Source organism: Triturus cristatus, chromosome 6 (genome assembly GCF_964204655.1).
Source record: "Triturus cristatus chromosome 6, aTriCri1.1, whole genome shotgun sequence".
Taxonomy (NCBI): domain Eukaryota; kingdom Metazoa; phylum Chordata; class Amphibia; order Caudata; family Salamandridae; genus Triturus; species Triturus cristatus.
The window spans coordinates 1,760,165,341-1,760,185,939 of NC_140589.1; the positions used below are offsets into that span (position 1 = coordinate 1,760,165,341).

Sequence of the window (20,599 nt, forward strand, 5' to 3'; positions counted from 1 at the left end):
ACGCACCAATCCGGAGCGTGTCACAATTCTGACCGGCTGTCCAATCCCAGTGCGGTCGTTTTGACGTCAGCAGCCACTGCGGCAGCTCTGCTCCTGTCTACCCCTCCTTTACAAGTCTGCTCCGTGAACTTCTATTGCAACTTTTACAATTCTATTAGTAACAACACTAAAACATCTCCATTGTCCGCTTCGCTAACCAAAGAATAGCAATAGACCTTTCTCACGAGAATTCCGTCTTTCCCGAGAGCAGCGCTTACCTCTGCCCTACTACGGAATCGTTACTTCCGTTGATAAAGTAGCACATCCCTCTACCTTACCCTTCTAACAAGCATCAACTAATCGCTTCTCTAGAATTAAGACACCTAATTAGAGACCCAATGCTCCTGAGAAATAACTCTAGAGTTTCGCCATTAATCGGAATGCCTTCTCCATACACACACTGTCATACAGGGAAAAATGTAGATCATTCACACAGACTTCTGTCTTTTCCGAGAGCAGCGCTTACCTCTGCCCTACTACAGAATTATGACATTTGTTAACAAAGCAGCGCTTCCCTCTACTTTGTCCTTCTAACAAGCTCAGAGAACACCTGCTACCTTTTCAGTGATAAGCGTTATCGGTATGCCATTTGGTTTCCTGGTACTTAAAGACCAAAATTTCACAGGTAACCTTCGCTATCATACACACTTCTCTCACACAGAGAATATTTCTAATGGCAACACACGACGATGCTGCCGAATCGAACCCAGACAATGCGCCATGCAACTTCACTTGTCACACGTTTCCCCTGTGTACCTACAGGGCAACAACAATTCCGTCTTTCCCGAGAGCAGCGCTTACCTCTGCTCTGCTACGGAACTGTTACAAACTTCCGACTTCCTACATCCCAGAAGCCGTGCTAACAACATATAACTCAACGTAACTCAACATATAGTGTTAGTACATAAATCAATACCAATCAATAATCAATAAGCTATTTACAAGCAATGATCACTAAACTAAAACAGTAGCTAACCATATCTCTGCTACCAAGAAAACTGATGCAGCGCGGAATGCAAAATCCCTCTTTTCATCACAGGTCATACATCGCACAGACACACTCAATCACTACATTCGCTGGTGGGGCCCATAACACCAACATTCATCCTCTATTAACCTGTTTCCAAAGAGGCGGTTGTTCCACTCGCTGTGATGGAAGGAAGTACTCATTTATCCCTAATAGATTTCCCTACCTTTCTCTATTTATTAAGGCCTTAACTTCACCTTTTAGTACTCCTCCCATGAATAGGCCATGAATCAGCTAGCTGCTGGTTGAAGTGATAACTAAATCTATAATTTATTTACATAAATACACTTTTCATAATAACGACCCAACACAGTTCTTGTGATAATCTTAAATCTTTATCTAAATAATTGAAAATCGAGTCTTTTGTTTAATCAAGCAGTAGACCATCATATTTACCTATTCTGGCTAAAAGTCGTCCTCTAAGTCAAAATCTTGGTCATCAGATCATACTGTCAGAGTCTTAGGAAACAGCTGTCCTGCAGTGTCACCGTCCTCTCCGTCAGCATAACGTCAGGAAATCGAAAATCTTCTGAAGGGTCTCGCGTTCACCTCTCTAATCTATGGTGTTTTATAGTAAAATTACATTCCAAAAGTAACGAGTAATATTTTTAAATGCTTCTGATTGGTCCGTTAAAATGGTTCAACAGCTTTCCCATGTGGAAAATGTGTCTCTAGATATAGATCATAATTTCTTCGGAAAAGTATCTTCTATTGTTTCTTTCAGAGCAGCTGGCTGGTAACCCGGAGTGTCCTTGAGTGGCACAGTTGAGTTAGGGTCGCGTAGAGGCCACTGCTGCTGATGGTGACGCATGCGCACTTCACCCAGAGACCTTCACAATAGAGTTGTGTTCGTCAAATAGGGATGTCGGCCATTTTGTGGCCACCAAATGGTCAACTTAAGCAAAGAAACACAAAAACGTAATTAATACATGGAAATGACTAATAAAATGTTATCCCCTTACTAATACCCATATGTGAATGTATTTATCTAGCAGAAGCAACACTTAATGCGGGTTATATTCACATTAATAAAGCACAAATCACGAATACATCACGTAAGCAACATATATTCATGCAAAACTCTAATTATCTATGATCAATATGCATATACAATTTAGTTTACGTATTAGTTAGGCCATGCAAATGCAATTCCCACGTGTATTCTTATTAGTAAAGTTGATTAAATTCCACAGCAATCCAATTAATACAATTACGATTAGTTAATTATTCTTATTAATAGAAACAAGCAAAATGGAGAGGGTATACAATTTTTTTTTAAATAAAACCCGCTCTAGCACCTGCATTGGCGCATGGCAGCCAATTTCGCATCTGAGCAGGGAAAAGCACAGGGATGTGACATATTGTTGTAAATATGATGCATCCCTTTGCTTTCTTGTAAATAAGTCCCCTAGTCTCTTGGTGCTTTGTTGCCGAAATACCTATGAAAGGGTTGAGAAGAGGGTGAAGCTCCCAAGGCATGGAGATGATTTGAAAAGAAGTATTTTGAGTAGAGCAAAATCTAAGCTAATGGTTATCTAGCCTGAAAGTTTCAGGCATAGCTTTCCAGTATCTAGGACCTATGTAAAAGGAAAGTCTGCCCTGGGTTCTCTGGCATCTAATAAGGATAGCAGATTCCTACCCAAGGACCATAGATTTGTGCTAATGACTAACGTGCATGTTTTGTAAGGCACATATGCTGGTCCTTTACCATACAAGGATTTATATACCAAATATAAGAATTCAGATTTAATGTGACCTTCTACTTCAAATCAGAGTCTATGTGAGATCTATGTGAGATTTGTCAAATTTGTGGACACATAACACCTGTTTCCTACTTACTTGTCATTCTAGTTTATGGATAAGAGAACGTCGTCATGCCAAGTTTGCAGCCTAGTTTTACTCCCATATTTTTCATATTACGTGAATTATGCAGTAAAAAACGCAGATGATATAACACATTTTCTGTTAGTATTAATTTCATCCATTTGAGCTCGAAACAATGTTAAATATGTAAATACTGCTAATTGTGTTGCATATGTGGATAATCCATAATTATGCAGTTAATGCTGCAACCGCATAATACAATAAATCCATTGACCCTCTTCATTGTCTACTGTTTTATGAACAATCTATTCATGAAAAGAAAACAAATTGTAAACATTCTGCAGTCGTGCCCAATGTCAGCTGCACTTGTAAGAAAACAGCGATTTCAAACTAGCAGCCCCAAAATACACATGTAATATAAGAAAAACATAACTGATAACGTGCAGTATGACTCTTTATTACCATCTCGGGGCTCTGGTGAAATTTACAAACCATTCAGACTGTGGCCTCTTTATGTCGTCGCCTGAGCCCCTTGCTGGTAATATGGTAATATTGGACCATTTGTGTAAGAGTTTGTTCCTGTCCCTTCCAGACATGGTGGCCTGTAATGAATATTTCTGTATCTTTACTAATAAAACTGGAAACCAAATAGTCAACTCACATAAGGTATATATGTTTGAGCTTCTGATACTCATATCACTGTGCAAAATGGCAATATTAATCCTACCATTAATGCATATAACCGAATCTTGCCTTTTTTGTGCACATGGACTTTGAGTGTTCATGGGCTTTGCATAGTATTTCAGATGCAAAATGTAGAATAGGAAAACCTGTAAATGATGCTGGTTCAGTATGTCAGTGAAGCCTACTTTCAGGAGACTCTTTGAAAAGCCACTGCACTGTTGCAGGAATTAACCAAGACTTGTTCTGTGCTTTTTATTTGAAGGCATAGAGATGAAATTTAAGAACATGCTGTACCCAATCATAATTGCTCCAGCTTTAATCCCTGAAATGACAAGCGTCCACCATACAGCAGAGGGTAAGTAAATGGTAGTCAGTACACCTCTTCTTTGCCATTTAGTATTATGTGGGGGATGGCTGTGTTTGTTGTAGGCTTTTGATGCAACAGGCTGAGGCACGAGCAAGTGACAGGAAAGACTTAGTAGTGCCAATGGGAGACTATCTAGAGCCCGCTGTACAGTAGTAGTTGAGATGAGTCTTACTGTATGGGTAAGGCAACCAAGGAAACAGAGCTCTGAATGTTGGGTTGTGTGAAGGCGAGGGGCCAGTTAGAAGCACAGGCAGAGTGTAGGTGATAAGCATTCATCTATGGGGGAGCTAGAATATCTCCTGGCTCCTTGGAGGTTCTTTGCACATGACAGGTCGGTGTGACTGTGAAACATTTCCCCAGCCAGCCAATATGACCATAAATAATTGTCAGCAGATACAGGGCAATCTAATTACAATTAAAAGGGACAGTGGGAAAAAAATGCAGAATGGGATAGCAAAGAGACAACTCAAAAAGAGATGGACTCCTCTCAGCTCTTTTTCTCGACTACTGGTGTTTCTGGCTAAAGGAGTCAAATTAGGTTGGAAAAGATACTATTTCTTCAAGACTTAAGACATCTGGAGGCATGTAACTACAAGTTCGGCGCAAACTTGGTCAACATTAGACCATTAGTTGAAGGTAAGAAGATGGATCAGGGTACCAAAGCCCATTGAGGGATCTCTTTATCAGGCTCACGTCTGATAGCTTCAATAATTCCTTTTACTTTTGGGGAACTGACTTCTCTAAACACTGTTACTTTTTGGTTATTTAGAATATTTTAATAAACCTTGTGTGCTAAATAGCATATTAAATCAGTATCCAGGTGGCACTCAAAATAATCAGGGTTTAAAACGTGTACGTACCTAAAAGCACACCACCCGGTCGACACACAGGGGCTGATTACGAACAGTCATAGGTACTCAGAGTATTGGGCATGGCAGAACTGAATTGACCCTGCCCTAGATGTGCACTAGTTTTAAGAGTGAACGAATATCTATTATGTTAACCTTTACAAAGCACACAGTCTGCCATTAGTATGGGAATGTAGTGCTGTCTAGGGTGCCTTTCTACAATATTCTGTAGGTCTTCTTATAGACCAGAGTCTGGATTGTCCTATGATGATGGGTTTTGGCTATTAAATTCTGTCTGTCTCTGGGTTGAGTGAAAATGCCTTATTCCTCTAGCTGTGAGTGTACGATTTTGTGCTACAGAGGTGTGTCTAGAATACTCTGTCAATTGCCTATATATATCATGGGACAGTAAAAAGCATGTTGACTGGTAGTGAGAGAGAGCAGTGTAATTGTGCATGTAGTTTGGCACTTCTGAGCTGCGTAGTAAGATGTTTATAGTGTTCTGTGTGATATCTTCTTTTTTGTTGGTGATTTCAGGGGCGTTCCCTCAATTAGGGCATCGGAGCGTCACCCCACTGCTTTCTCGCAGGATTTGGTTAGGGGCGGACAGGTGGGCCGGTCTGCTCTTTGGCAGGGGAGGAGTGGCTTGCCCACTGCTGAGAGCACTGACTGTTTGTTCAGCCCCAGGGCTGACCAAACCAGTCATGCACACTCTGCCTTTTCTCCATTTAGGCTGCATGCAGCGTACATGGAGAAAATGGCCTCCCCATAGGCGCCTGGCTGGTTGTCATCCCGAACAATAACAACGCTGCCATTGCAGCGGTGTGATTGGCTTAGGTGAGGGAGGCTGCCTGCTTTCTGTTCCTGCCAGAGGCAGGAGAGCAGGAAAACACAGGACCCGTGGAGAGTTACGTTTTAAAAATGTATTAACCCCCCCTTGGCGACCCTCCCGCGTGACCCCACGCCTCTCCACCCACAACTTATGCCGGCCGCCACTGCTATGATCTCTCATGTGTGTTCATTTTGATGCAGATGTTTATTTAGTGGTTACTGTTGATGGTGTGCAGGAGTTGTTTTATGATTAACCTCTGCAAGGCATTCAAGCCGTTTCAGATGGATGCTTATAACCACAGACTGCTCACCTTAAGAACATTCCCTGACCACTAAACTGGATCTGGAAGTTTTTCATAACAGGGCTCTTGGTCGTTGCTAGGTGGGGTCATGGAGCTATGCATTAGCTTATGGTGCCCCAGAAAGTTGAAGCAGAACTGCATATAAGTACTCACATCAGTTCCTTTCTTTCCCTGTCGTTTGAGGTATACTGAGCTCCAGTCCCTTTTTCTTCTGTATTTGACAATTTTCAAATTGAAGTGTGCACAGGGATGATGTCCGCACTTAAAAGTACATGGTTCAAGCTGTGCTGTGACTGTAAAAAACAGAGGTCGGTAACGGACCTACATAATCTGGGCTTTTGGTTTTTGGGCTTGGGGCATGACTCAGTATCGTGCGATGAGTGCTCACTCATGCATCTGAAGACTGCAAAGCAAAGCTGTACGTCGTTGAATATAGGAAAAAGTCACGGACCTCAAATAGGTACAGCTCGCACTCCACATTGAGGGTAATAAGCTGCTTCCTCTTTTGAGGTTGATCCTGTGGTTTTCTTAGTGGTCGAAGTTATCTAGTAAGTCGGAATCCACATCAACGACAAAACAGAAGAAGGCAAAGTCAGACTCGATCCTATCCTGCTCTCTAAAGAAAAGTTGAAAGGGTGGCAATTGCCAATCGATTTTGCTCCCAGTCCCCGAATGAGCGCCATATTGTGCAAATGACCACAATGCGCCCTCGTTTTCTGGGTCATCGGAGGTGCCGCAGCAGGTTAAGGCCTTCTGGGAAGCCACACTGCCTATTTTTGCACTCTCCTGGCTCCCTCTGGCCCACCTTTGTGCCACAAGATTTTGAAACGATTTCCAGTCGGAATGCCACCAGCAGATCCATTTGTGGCACCATCTGAGGCCTTAGAATCTGTCTCGAGTTTCCCACTGACTCTGGTTCTGACCTCCATTCCGGCTCCAAGACCTGCGATGATACCTATTTCATCAATGCCGGTCCAGACGCCACTGGTAGCGGAAGTAGATCTAGTGTCCAGTGCCAACTTCGATGCTCCAATCGAGCAGAATCCGTCTTGACCTTAATGAGTGCCAACTCCACTCCTGCACACCTGGTTCCCATACAGCCTGATTCGGACAATATACTCTCACTACCACAGAGCTCTCCTCGGAGCGCAATCGTTTTTTGATTCCAGTACTGACCAGAGTTTACCACCAACAGGATGATAATAGTAATGTTAGGGATGATTTACCCCCACATTATGATGATGACAGTTTATACATCAATTTATAGGAGACCAGTGGGCTTAATAATGTCTCTGATACAGGGTTGATTTACTCCTTTGGGCCATCAACAGAAAATAGTGCTTCCTTTGCTCTGTTAATACAATGTGCTGCTGTGGTCCTGCACCTATAACTGCCTCTTTTTGAAGTTAAGAAAAATGTCCTTACAGAAGGTCTTCAACATGGGCCTACTTCTTCTGATCTCTTACTCCCATTCAATGAAGTCCTAATTGACATTCCATTGGGCACTTGGTCTGAGCCTTGCTCTTGTCCACAGGTGAACAGGCAGGTGACTAGAAGCCACAGACTAGCACCTGACAACCCTGATAGTCTTATGTGGCATCTTCCTCCTGAGAGTTCGGCTGTCCCAGCTTTCAGCAGAGGTGTTCGCACAACAAATTGTTTCTTTGGTTAGCCTTGCCTTGACTTTTAGCTACATGGTTTTCTCATTATTCTGATATACTTACATCCTGTGAGACTTGGCCAGGGAGCTCTAGAAAGTGGTTCCAAAAGAATTTAGACCTCCCTTGCTCAAATCATTCAAGATGGTAAGGATGTGGCCAAATATGTCATTTGTGCCTGCCTGGATGCTACTGATTGCTTGGAGTGAAAAATCGACACTAGTGTGGTGCTTTGACACAATGCATTGATGCAACCCATGGATTTTTCAGTAGATGTACAGGTATCCCTTATGGATACGCCTTTCAATAGATCACACCTATTTGATGAAAAAGCTGGCTCTGCCTTATCACGCGTTAAGGAACGTTGTGCCACTCTGTGGGCATTGACCTCTCAACCCCCACCAGAGAATTTCAGCCTATTCTTGGTTGCTCCAAAGTGTTGGCTTTCAGGCAATGTCAGGGCCCCATGTCCCAACTGCAATCCCTTCAGTCCTTTTCTGGCTGGGAACAGGGATCAGGCAGGCAACATGCAGGTCACCAGAGGCATTGATCATTTCCACTGCCTGTGGCATCAGCATCCAAGCTGCTTTAACTCATCCTTCGTTTCACACAATTACCCTGTGGGAGGCAGACACCAACACTTTCTCCCAGAGTGGCAATCCATCACACACAACAGATGGGTCTTTCAGATCAGTAAGCAGGACTATTTATTTCCATTTCTTTCGGACCCACCACAGCATCCTCTCACATTAGAGTGGCTCTCAGAGCATCACCTATCCAACTCACTGCAAGAGGTGCTAGCTCTACTATACAAAGGGGACATCGAGGGGGTTAGGGACTTAGAAATAGAGATGGGTTGTTACTCCCACTACTTGCTTGTGCCAAAGAAGGATGGAGGCATTCAGCCTGTTTTATATGTTTGCTCTCTGAATGCCTTCCTTCAGAAGGACAAATTCAAAATGTTCACACTGGCCCAGGTTCTGTCCGACCTGGATTTGGGTAACTGGATAGTAACCTGAGACCTACATGACATGTACTTACTTCAAGTACCCTTCCTGAAGTTTCATAGATTGTACCTGCAGTTCAAGGTTGGCCAAGAACATTTTCAGTGTGCTGTGCTCCCTTTTGCCCTCACCAGCACCCCTCTGTTCACAAATGGGAAGGTGGTCGTCGATGCCCAACTTCAGAGGTAGGGAATATCAGTTTTCCTCTACCTCAATGACGGGCTGTTGAAGGTGGCTCGCCACAGTCAGTTGTAGATCATCCCCAGATGATAAAACAAACACAAAGAGATGATGGACGGAGTGCTGAAACTTTTCAAACACTCACCCACAGTCACAGATCTGGGTTGAATCCATCATCATTATTTAGCTCACTTGGCCACCCCAGTTCAGACACAGCTGTATGCAAATCAGGCTTGACCCTGTGCCTCATGAGAACAATCCAGCCCGAACTGCCAAGCCATGTGTTCCCTGGACTGTAAACAAGCATACTTGGACCGCTTTCGGGCTAACAGCCCTCATCAGCCAGGCTAGCTTGAATCCAGTGGCAAAGTGAGCAAGGGACCCACGTCTGGGCATACCCTGCCAACTTAGGCCGAGCAAAGCAAACACAAAGAGATGATGGACGGAGTGCTGAAACTTTTCAAACACTCACCCCCAGTCACAGATCTGGGTTGAATCCATCATCATGCTTTAGCTCACTTTGCCACCCCAGTTTAGACACAGCTATATGCAAATCAGGCTTGACCCTGTGCCTCATGGAAACAGTCCAGCCCAAACTGCCAAGCCATGTCTTCCCTGGACCAGAAACAAGCATCCTGGGACAGGTTTTTGGGCTAATAGCACTCATCAGCCAGGCTAGCTTGAATCACAGTGTCAAGACTGATTTGCATATGGCCAGGTCTAAACTGGGGTGGCATGGTGAGCAAACGAATGATGGATTTAACCCAGATCTCTTGACTGGGGGAGAATGTTTTGATTTGTTCTGCATTCCGTCCATTAAATGTGTGTCTTTTGCTTTCTCGCCCTAAGTGCACTGGGTATGCCTAGACGTAGGTCCTGGGCTCACTGTGCCACTGGATTCAAGCTATCCTGGCTGAAGAGGGGTGAAACCTTGAAACCGGTCCTAGGATGCTTGTTTCCGGTCCAGGGAGGACCTGGCTTGGCAGTTCAGCCTGGATTGTTCCCATGAGGCACAGGGTCAAGACTGATTTGCATATGGCCAGGTCTAAACTGGGGTGGCATGGTGAGTAAAAGAATGATGGATTTAACCCAGATCTCTTGACTGGAGGAGAATGTTTTGATTTGTTCTGCATTCTGTCCATCAATTGAGTGTCTTTTGCTTTCTCACCCTAAGTGCACCAGGTATGCCTAGACGTAGGTCCCAGGCCCACTGTGCCACTGGATTCAAGCTACCCTAGCTGAAGAGGGGTGAAACCACGAAACCGGTCCTATGATGCTTGTTTCCGGTCCAGGGAGGACCTGGCTTGGCAGTTCGGGCTGGACTGTTCCCATGAGGCACAGGGACAAGACTGATTTGCATATGGCCAGGTCTAAACTGGGGTGGCATGGTGAGCAAAAGAATGATGGATTTATCCTAGATCTCTTGACTGGGGGAGAATGTTTTGATTTGTTCTGCATTCCGTCCATCAATTGTGTGTCTTTTGCTTTCTCACCCTAAGTGCGCCAGGTATGCCTAGATGTAGGTCACTTGCTCACTGTGCCACTGGATTCAAGCTACCCTGGCTGAAGAGGGGTGAAAACCCAAAACCGGTCCTAGGATGCTTGTTTCCGGTCCAGGGAGGATCTGGCTTGGCAGTTCGGGCTGGACTGTTCCCATGAGGCACAGGGTCAAGACTGATTTGCATATGGCTGGGTCTAAACTGGGGTGGTTTGGTGAGCAAAAGAATGATGGATTTAACCCAGATCTCTTGACTTGGGGAGAACGTTTTGATTTGTTCTGCATTCCGTCCATCAATTGTGTGTCTTTTGCTTTCACGCCCTAAGTGCGCTGGGTATGCCTAGACGTAGGTCCTGGGCTCACTGTGCCACTGGATTCAAGCTATCCTGGCTGAAGAGGGGTGAAACCCTGAAACCGGTCCTAGGATGCTTGTTTCCGGTCCAGGGAGGACCTGGCTTGGCATTTCAGGCTGGATTGTTCCCATGAGGCACAGGGTCAAGACTGATTTGCATATGGCCAGGTCTAAACTGGGGTGGCATGGTGAGTAAAAGAATGATGGATTTAACCCAGATCTCTTGACTGGGGGAGAATGTTTTGATTTGTTCTGCATTCTGTCCATCAATTGAGTGTCTTTTGCTTTCTCACCCTAAGTGCACCAGGTATGCCTAGATGTAGGTCCCAGGCCCACTGTGCCACTGGAGTCAAGCTACCCTAGCTGAAGAGGGGTGAAACCACGAAACTGGTCCTATGATGCTTGTTTCCGGTCCAGGGAGGACCTGGGTTGGCAGTTCGGGCTGGACTGTTCCCATGAGGTACAGGTTCAAGACTGATTTGCATATGGCCAGGTCTAAACTGGGGTGGCATGGTGAGCAAATGAATGATGGATTTAACCCAGATCTCTTGACTGGGGGAGATTGTTTTGATTTGTTCTGCATTCTGTCCATCAACTGTGTGTCTTTTGCATCCCCAGATAATGGCAAACCTCCCTGCATGGTTGGAATTCTTAATCAAGGAGCACACCTGACTCCTTCATAGAGACTTCTTCTTATAGAATCTGTCTCAGACACCATGCAGTTCAGGGCTTTTCCTCAATTGAAATGAGTCAAAGATATTTGGGTATGGCGCTGATGTTTCAGCTTTGGTCTTGGATCTCCATGAAAGCATCTTGGAGACTTGATGCCTTGTTAACATCCTGCATCCTCCTTGTCCAGTTCACCAGATGGCATATGCTAGCTCTGCAGAAACTGCACAAAATCTGCAGTGGTGGCTGCTCATCCACAACCTGATCAACAACAGACCCCTCTACCTTCCCATCCAGAGCTGACAGTGGTGATGGATGTGCAGTCCTGTGTTGAGGAGTCACCTTTGTCATGTAGTTCCGATATATCCTATACAGGATCTGCACGTTCGGATAACATCAGGGCTCAAGTCGGGGTACCACGCGGGTGAACGGCGTCCCCCCACTTATTTTACCGGGAGCTCGATAACTGGAGCAAATGGAGCCACACATTTACTCTTTGGCCTCTCTGGGACGAGATCGGAGCTCATTCCGAACTCTGCTCACGCGTTGGTTTCTCTGATGCAATCGCATGTAAGGGGTGAGTGAGGAGATGGCAATGAGTCTGATAGTGCAAGCCACCTTTCGTGACATCACTTCCTGTCGTGAAGTCAGCGTCCCCCCACGTCTTTTTTTAGGACTTAAGCCCTGGTTAACATATACTGTGGGATTTGTGGCAGACTGGTACCGAGCACCCCCACCGGATATGTTAGCCTGTTAGCCTTAGCTAGTTCACAGTGCCACTAGAATCTCCTCTTATCGGGGAGAGAATAGTTTCTAGCAACCTCAGAACATGACAACCCTGATCCCCCAGGATCGTGGAAACAATATACTACTTTTTGCTCAGTCACTCGTGCTCACTTAGTTTGTCTCAGATATACTCAGAATAAACAGGCTGGGCGTTTCAATAAGAATTTATTCAACAGTTGTTATTCTAGTGTAGAATACATGTGCTGTAACAACCATTAGACAGTAGCAGAGATATATGATTAGCAGTACTACGAAAGTAAAGGGATGGTACAGTTTCTACCATTTTGCAGTAATCATGAACATACACAAGTACATAAAATTCATGATAATAAGTGCGTACTCCTACGATGCCTCCCTAACTAGATGTACCTACATGTACCTAAATGTACCAAGCATCTGTGTAGGTGTTATGCCAAGAATCCCTCTAGGACCTAGTCAACCCCATTACCTGAGAATGAAAGAATATGGGACCCAGTCCTGGTCTCGAGTTGGTCACCCCGCGAGGGATGTTAGACCACTGCGAGCTGGAGTATCTGCATGCAGGAACCTCAGCATCTCTGGTCAGTGTGTAAGCCTGGAAGCCACGGTCTCCTCTGTCTTTCTAAGCAAGACATGATGTATATATACCCCAGGGGTCCTACCTTGCTGTGTTACTGTGTCAGCTTAAAGGATGACGTCGGCCCTGAACTTTATATAGAGATAGTATACAGGAGATGTTCTTCCTGCTGTCAGTCCTGCTGTACTTCCAAGAAGCCTCATGCATAATGTATGAGTTTCGAACTAGGGAAAAACCTGCGTCCTGAATGCAGTGCTGTATCTAGGTAAAAGGTCAGTCTGTATGAACTGTTATGAATGTAATGTAGGGAAGGATATAGGTGAAAGTTTGCAGTGTTACCTGCGCCTATATAGGGTACCTATATGGAATATAACACATGGGAGAGGTGGTGATCAGACGACTAGTCTCCATCAGTAACCTGGCTCCATATCAATAAGTTGGAGTTGCAGGCTATGTTTCTGGGATTGAAGGCCTTTCTACTGTCTATCCAGTGGAGGCTGGTACAGGTTCTCACAGACAACACAACCGCCATGTGGAAGATTTACAAAAGAGGTCTAAGATATAGTACAATACTTATCTTTCTCTCTGGAGCATTATCAGTTCTATGGTGCGAAGATCAAGGAAACAAGACCCCTTCGTTTCGTAAGGAAGGGAAAGAAACGTTCACAACAAACAATTACATAAAAGATTTGATCTGCACTCAATAAAGTATAAAAAACAGTTAATCATATTTTGTATATTCCTTTATTCTTTTATTCTTTGAGTTATAATTTCTTTCTTCCTAGTAGCCAGCGCGTATCGTCCTATTTAAGGACTTCTTCAGAGCTCATCTGTTGTCCTTCGGGTAGTTTTTGATCTCGTCTTGCGTTCATCCCCTCTACCTTGTGTTATTCTTTCAGTGTCATCATCCCGAATTCCATGACTATGTAAATTTGAATAGGGTTTTTTTTATATACATATATATATATATATAAAAGCAATCCTTCAATGAACTCAAGTCATGGTTGACTCAACAATTTTAAAAACCGTCCTGGGCAGGCTGTCCCACTGTCATCATATAACACCGTCAAAATGGTGTTATATGATGACAGAGGGACAGCGTGCCCGGGTCGGTTTTTAAGATTGTTGAGTCAACCACCGCCATGTGGTACTTCAACAAGCAGGAGTCTTTGTGCCTTTGGAAGTGGTTGTGCTGTTATGGCATCTGCCCGGTTCTGAATTTCCTGGTGGGATCCTTGGACTCCAGGGTGTACAAGCTCAGTCGGCAGTGCCTGGCGGATCATGAATGGCAGCTGCACTCCAAGGTGGCTCAGGGTATCTTCTGACAATGGGATGAACCCTGGGTAGATTTCTTCACAACTGTCGAGAACACACAGGGTCCAAGCTTTTCTACATTGAACTTCCTGCTTAGGATTTTCCTAGGAGATGCATTTTGGTTGGAGTAGAACATGGGACTCCTATATGCCTTAGTTCCTCCGAGTCTCCTGCCCAGCATTTTGAAGAAAAATAGAAACAACTGGCCCAAGTCATCCTAGTGGTGCCGTATTGGGCTAGGAGTGTATGGTACCTGGACCTTCTGAGCATGTTCATCTGCCCTACTATCAGGCTACCAGTTTGGGAGGATCTTGTGTTGCAGCAGCAGGGCAGGGTTCTCTACCTGAAAATGCGCATTCTACACCTCATGTATGGCGATTGAGTGGTGGTAATTTACCGCATTTGATTTGCCAACCGAAATTGTGGATGTCATCCTGGCAGCCAGACGTCCTTCCACAAAGTCTGTTTACACCTGGTGCTGGGACAAATTTGGGGCCTGGTGTGAAGTCAGCAGGACAGACCCCTTGCAAGCCAATGGGTCAGAGTTTTTGTTATTGGTTTTGTCTTTGATGCAGCAAGCTATTAAAGGTTATTTATAATCGCTTTCAGCCTTTCTGTGTTTACTGGACAAATTGTCCTAATTTAAATCACCTGTTGTGATATGTTTTATTAAAGGTTTGAAACGTGTGCTCCCTCCCAAACCATTTGTGATGCCACAGTAGTACCTTAATTTAGTCAAGACATTTCTTATATGTCCCTTCAAGCTGATACACAGCTACTCATTGCGTCTTCAGACCCTAAAGACGGTCTTCCTTGTTGTGTCAGCGATCTCCAGGCTCCCTCGGTGCAACCACCATACACCTCCTTTTTTCCAGGTAAACTGGTTCTGAGGACAAGGGCAGCCTTTTTGCCAAAAGTTATGATTCTTTTTCAAGTTGGGCAACCCATCACCCTCCCAACATTCTTTGCCGACCTCAACCATTGGAACAGGAGGTGAGGAAATTTGATTTTCGATCTTGCTTGTATTCAGCCACCATTTTGTGTTCCACCGCCATTTTGTGTTGCCCTCACTCAGGCAGCACAATGAACGAAGTTTTTCTGCTGATCTTACTGCGACGTGTCAAATAACCTTCTGCCTCTGTTTACGAGACTGATGTCAGGGACTGGCTGAGTCCACTAATCCTCGTCTGGTTTGACTAAACCCTGTCTCAACTGTTTGTCGGTTCACACCATTCTTTCCTGACTTTATCTTATCTTCTGGCCTTCGCTATTCTCTACTTGTATTCTCTCATTTCACAACTGTCCTCCAAAGCATACAAATGTCCTGCCACCTGCAAGTTGAGTTGTAGACACTACCACTGATTAACTTGTGGGGAGGAGTGACAAAAACAGTTGGAAGGGAGGTTTATTTGGGTTACTGGATATCTTGTTTTCAAACTTTTCTCATTTGGTATATCTTGTTTTAAAACTCTTCTCATTGGATAACCATGTATGCATTGGGAGTGTTCTTGGTGAATCTATGTGCTATAAAAGATTGTGCGCCACGGAGTAAAGTGGCAGTCTCCTAAGAACATACTGAGTGTACTTCTGGGACAACCGTACTTAGCTGCAGCTAATAAACCTGATCTTCTACGCTCAACAGAATGTCCTGTGTCTCTGTTCAACAAACCACGTGAACTCAGAAGATTAAGGTGTGCCCTGCGCCGCCAGGCCCATAAGGCCCTGGTTCTTCAATTGGTGCCCTCTGTGAGGCAGCTTCAGAGGTAGCGATTTTGCCTGAGGGTCGTGAGGAACCCCGCAAGAAAATTCTGGAGGAATCGCGAACCACGTCAAGCGACCCCTGTATGTCGAAGTGGTCCGAAGGTCTTTTTCAGCGCGGTTTCTCCTTCCTGACGGCTGCTGACGACTGCTGCCCTGACTGCTGCCTTGCTTTGGCCCCTTTTGGTGATGTATGGTATCGCGAGACGTTAGACGGGCCTCTGTTGGCGTAAGAAGACACTTCGTTAAGTATTGGTGGGTAGCTCCCACTATTTTTGTTTTGATTTGGTTCTTTGATTCGGCTATTGCAAAAACCGAAGCCGAGGGGTGAGTACGTTTGTGCTATATTATTTGATTTAACTCCTTGATGTTTGTGAACAGTCCAGTGAAATAACGATGCCTGGTCTGAGTAAGTTTAGAAAGTTTTGTTGTTTTGGTTGTGATAGGGATTCCCGGCTGGAGGACTCTTGTCCAATTCCTCCGGTTGGAACTCCCACTTATGTGCTTTATTCTAAACATGGTGTTGGCCCCATTGCCTTTAATGAGGCATGGATCCGATACACAAAGAACGATGGTGTTCTACAGTGGCCACAGAATGGTAGCTTTGAGCCTGACATATTAGATAATTTGGAAGCAATTTTGTTTAAAAGAAAAGCCCGGCCGAAATGTTTGACTCTTTTCGCTTTTGGCGTAAGGAAGCCAAACAGAGAGAAATTAAACAGGCAAAACGAGATAAGAAAACACAAAGTACGACGATTATACAGGCTGCCCAGCAGTTTAAAGATAATGAGATTAATCATGAAATGGAAATCTCCTAAGAACATACTGAGTGTACTTCTGGGACAACCGTGCTTAGCTGCAGCTAATAAACCTGATCTTCTACGCTCAACAGAATGTCCTGTGTCTCTGTTCAACAAACCACGTGAACTCAGAAGATTAAGGCGTGCCCTGCGCCGCCAGGCCCATAAGGCCCTGGTTCTTCAATTGGTGCCCTCTGTGAGGCAGCTCCAGAGGTAGCGATTTTGCCTGAGGGTCGTGAGGAACCCCGCAAGAAAATTCTGGAGGAATCGCGAACCACGTCAAGCGATCCCTGTATGTCGAAGTGGTCCGAAGGTCTTTTTCAGCGCGGTTTCTCCTTCCTGACGGCTGCTGACGACTGCTGCCCTGACTGCTGCCTTGCTTTGGCCCCTTTTGGTGATGTATGGTATCGCGAGACGTTAGACGGGCCTCTGTTGACGTAAGAAGACACTTCGTTAAGTATTGGTGGGTAGCTCCCACTATTTTTGTTTTGATTTGGGTCTTTGATTCGGCTATTGCAAAAGCCGAAGCCGAGGGGTGAGTACGTTTGTGCTATATTATTTGATTTAACTCCTTGATGTTTGTGAACAGTCCAGTGAAATAACGATGCCTGGTCTGAGTAAGTTTAGAAAGTTTTGTTGTTTTGGTTGTGATAGGGATTCCCGGCTGGAGGACTCTTGTCCAATTCCTCCGGTTGGAACTCCCACTTATGTGCTTTATTCTAAACATGGTGTTGGCCCCATTGCCTTTAATGAGGCATGGATCCGATACACAAAGAACGATGGTGTTCTACAGTGGCCACAGAATAGTAGCTTTGAGCCTGACATATTAGATAATTTGGAAGCAATTTTGTTTAAAAGAAAAGCCCGGCCGGCAATGTTTGACTCTTTTCGCCTCTGGCGTAAGGAAGCCAAACAGAGAGAAATTAAACAGGCAAAACGAGATAAGAAAACACAAAGTACGATGATTATACAGGCTGCCCAGCAGTTTAAAGATAATGAGATTAATCATGAAATGGAAATTTCAGAGAGACAGCATCGTATGGCGATAGATAAATGCTATCCGGTGTTGCCTATTTCCCCTTCTGATAAAAGTAAGGATCCGGAGGAAGACCCTTTGATGTCTCACTTATTGAGATTGCCTCCTCCCTATGTACAAGGTGCTAATGCACCCCCATTGTTACAACCAGTTCAGCCATTAGTTGCGCCTCCGCCTGCTCCGGCTCTTCCGCATTTGCCCCTTCCGGTAGTGCCACCCCCACCTCTTCCGCCACCAACTTCTTTGCCTCCGTTTCCTGAACATCAATCTCCTTTGCCTTCGGCTCCCCTTATAACTGTTAATTCTTCTGTTAGTTCACCTAATACCTTGTCCCCTGTTCTTATGTCTAATTCTCCTACTGTGCGCAAACGAATCACAGATACTGTCTCTGGGTTTCTGTCTCCTTTCTTTGAGACTTTGAATATGTCTCCGGCTTTTTCTCGAAGACAGTCTCGTAGTCAACTCCCAGGTTCCGACGAATGGGTGGTATTGGACTCTCTTGCTCGCAAATGGATCGAGAAGGGTCCCCAGTATAGTGTGAAAGATATCATGACCACCTTTCATCAGTGGGAGGTGCCCACGCAGAGATATGTATTTAATGTTATGTGTGACACTCTCGCTAAAGAATGGGAGGATATGGATTTGGGTTTACTTCCTCAGGGTTTGTTAGATGTTCAGGCTAATTTCGATAAGGGACTCATTGTGGGTTCTAAGGTTGAGGATGCCGTAAGGACACTTGTCACTTTTAGGTCCTTATTTTCCTCAAAGACTTTTTTTGATTCCGATCCTGCTGTTAGGCTGACATCCAAACATTATCCCATGAGAGAGGTTCCTCCAGTGTGGAGAGAAGCGGTTGCACAAGCAGGTGCTAATCCAGCTGTTCCCGCGCACTTCCAGCGTATATGGGTACATGTCCCCTGGAAGAGATCTGAAGTTTTGGCTCTTAAACGGTCTCTACCGGATCCCCGTAAAAACCCTGCTGGCTATTATAAGGAGTTGTCCCAGACTGTTGATGCCTGTATTATGAATTTAGCCGATATTGATATGTTGATGGGAAATGTAGTCCCACAAGCATTATGGGCTCGGATTCGTAGAGAGGATCACGCCCAAGCACTGGATGGCGATTGGGCTGCTATAACTGCCGCGGATGCAGCCCAAGTGGGTGGTGCTAAGCCTGATGTTTTGATTTCAGAACTCCCTGGTAGGATTATTACTTTAATGAAAACGATGATGCCCGCCTTGCGAGTTAATTGGGATAAATTAGCTGCGTGTAAGCAGAAGAAAGATGAGAGTGTCTCTGATTTCTTCACTCGTTTTGAGGAGACGTTTATTGATCACAGTGGTCAGGATATGACTACGGAGGGTGGACAGCGATTATTTGTAGATACATTTGTATTTAATTTGCTTCCCGAACTGTCACATAAGTTGAAAGACTCTGAGAGTTCATGGGCTGTTTCTTCTTCTGCCCAGATATTGGCTACTGCTCAATATTATGAGAACAGGGATAAAGAGGAGAAAGATAAGCAAGAGAAGAAGACAAAAGAATTAAAAACGAAGGTTCTTCTGCAACAAGCTTATCCTCCTCGTTATACTCAGCGCCAGTTTCAACAGCCTCCACAGTTTCAGAGGGTGTATCAAAAGCCTGAGCCCTTTATTCCGCGACCTTTATTAGGTCCTAACCAATGTGCCTATTGTAGAGAGGAAGGTCATTTTAAGAATAGCTGCCCGGTTTTATTGCAACGTAAGGGAGAACTATCTGCTCCACGAGGCCGTGGTGGTTTCCAGATAATATACAGGGGTAGAGGTCGAGGTGTGATGCCTCAAGAACAGCGTTCCTTACCCCCTCCAAATTCTACGAACTACTTCGATCAGCAGAATACTCAGTCTACACAGTATTACAATGATGATTATCATGTTGAAGGTGAAAATGAAAGCCTTCACGCTAACTAGGACAGCCATAGACAAAGTGAGGGAGTTGTATCGATTCCAGTAAATCAGGATGGGCCTTATGTCAATGTTACTACAATGGGTGTTTCAGAGCCATTTCTTTTAGATACCGGTGCGATGAGAAGTTCTATCATTCATTCTAAACTCCCTGGGGCACCTTTGTCTGGCTTAACAAATGTATCAGTAGGATTTTCTGGCGCCCCAGTTCGTAACCCGGTCTCCTGTCCTTTGCCTATTTCAATTGACCCTTATGATATGGAAGCTCCTCTTCTTTTAACGACTGGTTGTGGGGAGAATCTGTTGGGTTTGGATCTATTGAAAAGAATGCATGCAACAATATATTGTTCTCCTTCTGGTGTGCATCTTACTTTAGGGCAGAAATTGACTTCTTCAATGTATTTGTCTAAAGATCAATTCCCACCTGAATTGCTCTCTCTTCCTGCAACGCTCTGGGCTATGGGTCCAAATGATGTTGGTTGTCTTGAGATCCCGCCTTATGTTGTTACTCTCAAGCCCAATGCTAAATTGCCACGCATTCCTCAATACAGAATTTCCAATGAAGGTGAAAGAGCGCTTTTGGATTTCATTTATGATTTGATTCAGAAGGGTGTGATTGAGGAAACGAGAGGAAATGTATGTAATAGTCCTATTCTTCCTGTTCTTAAACGCACTGATCCTTCTAAGCCTCCTGTTTATCGTTTTGTGATTGATCTTCGGGAGGTCAATAAAATTGTTGTACCACAGTTTCCTGTTGTTCCAGATATCACTGCCCTGTTAACTATGATACTTGCCTCAGCGACTTGGTTTTCTGTTATTGAGCTGAAAAATGCTTTCTTCAGCATTCCCATTGCCAAAGAGAGTAGGGATATTTTTGGTTTCTCTCTAGGAGGCCGAAGTTTCCGGTTCAAGCGCGCACCCCAAGGCTATTGTGAAAGCCCCTCCATTTATAGTCAAGCTCTGAAATGTCAGCTCGATGTTTTTCCTTTGCCCCCAGGTGCTACTCTTATTCAATATATGGATGATTTGTTGATTGCTGCTGATTCAGAGGATGTCTGCAAGAATGTGACTGTTGCACTGTTACGTCACTTGTCTGATCTTAATCATAAGGTTTCGCCTTCT

The 20,599-nt window shown here is 44.6% G+C and overlaps 1 protein-coding gene across 1 annotated transcript in view; it reads left to right on the plus strand.

The window, feature by feature from the left end:
- LOC146821939 (xanthine dehydrogenase/oxidase-like) overlaps window positions 1-20,599 on the plus strand; it is a 645,326-nt gene that overhangs the window by 231,453 nt on the left and 393,274 nt on the right. Inside the window, exon 10 of the mRNA XM_085613025.1 lies at window positions 3,837-3,929. Coding sequence (XP_085469151.1) covers window positions 3,837-3,929 — 93 coding nt within the window. The remainder of the gene's footprint in view (window positions 1-3,836; window positions 3,930-20,599) is intronic.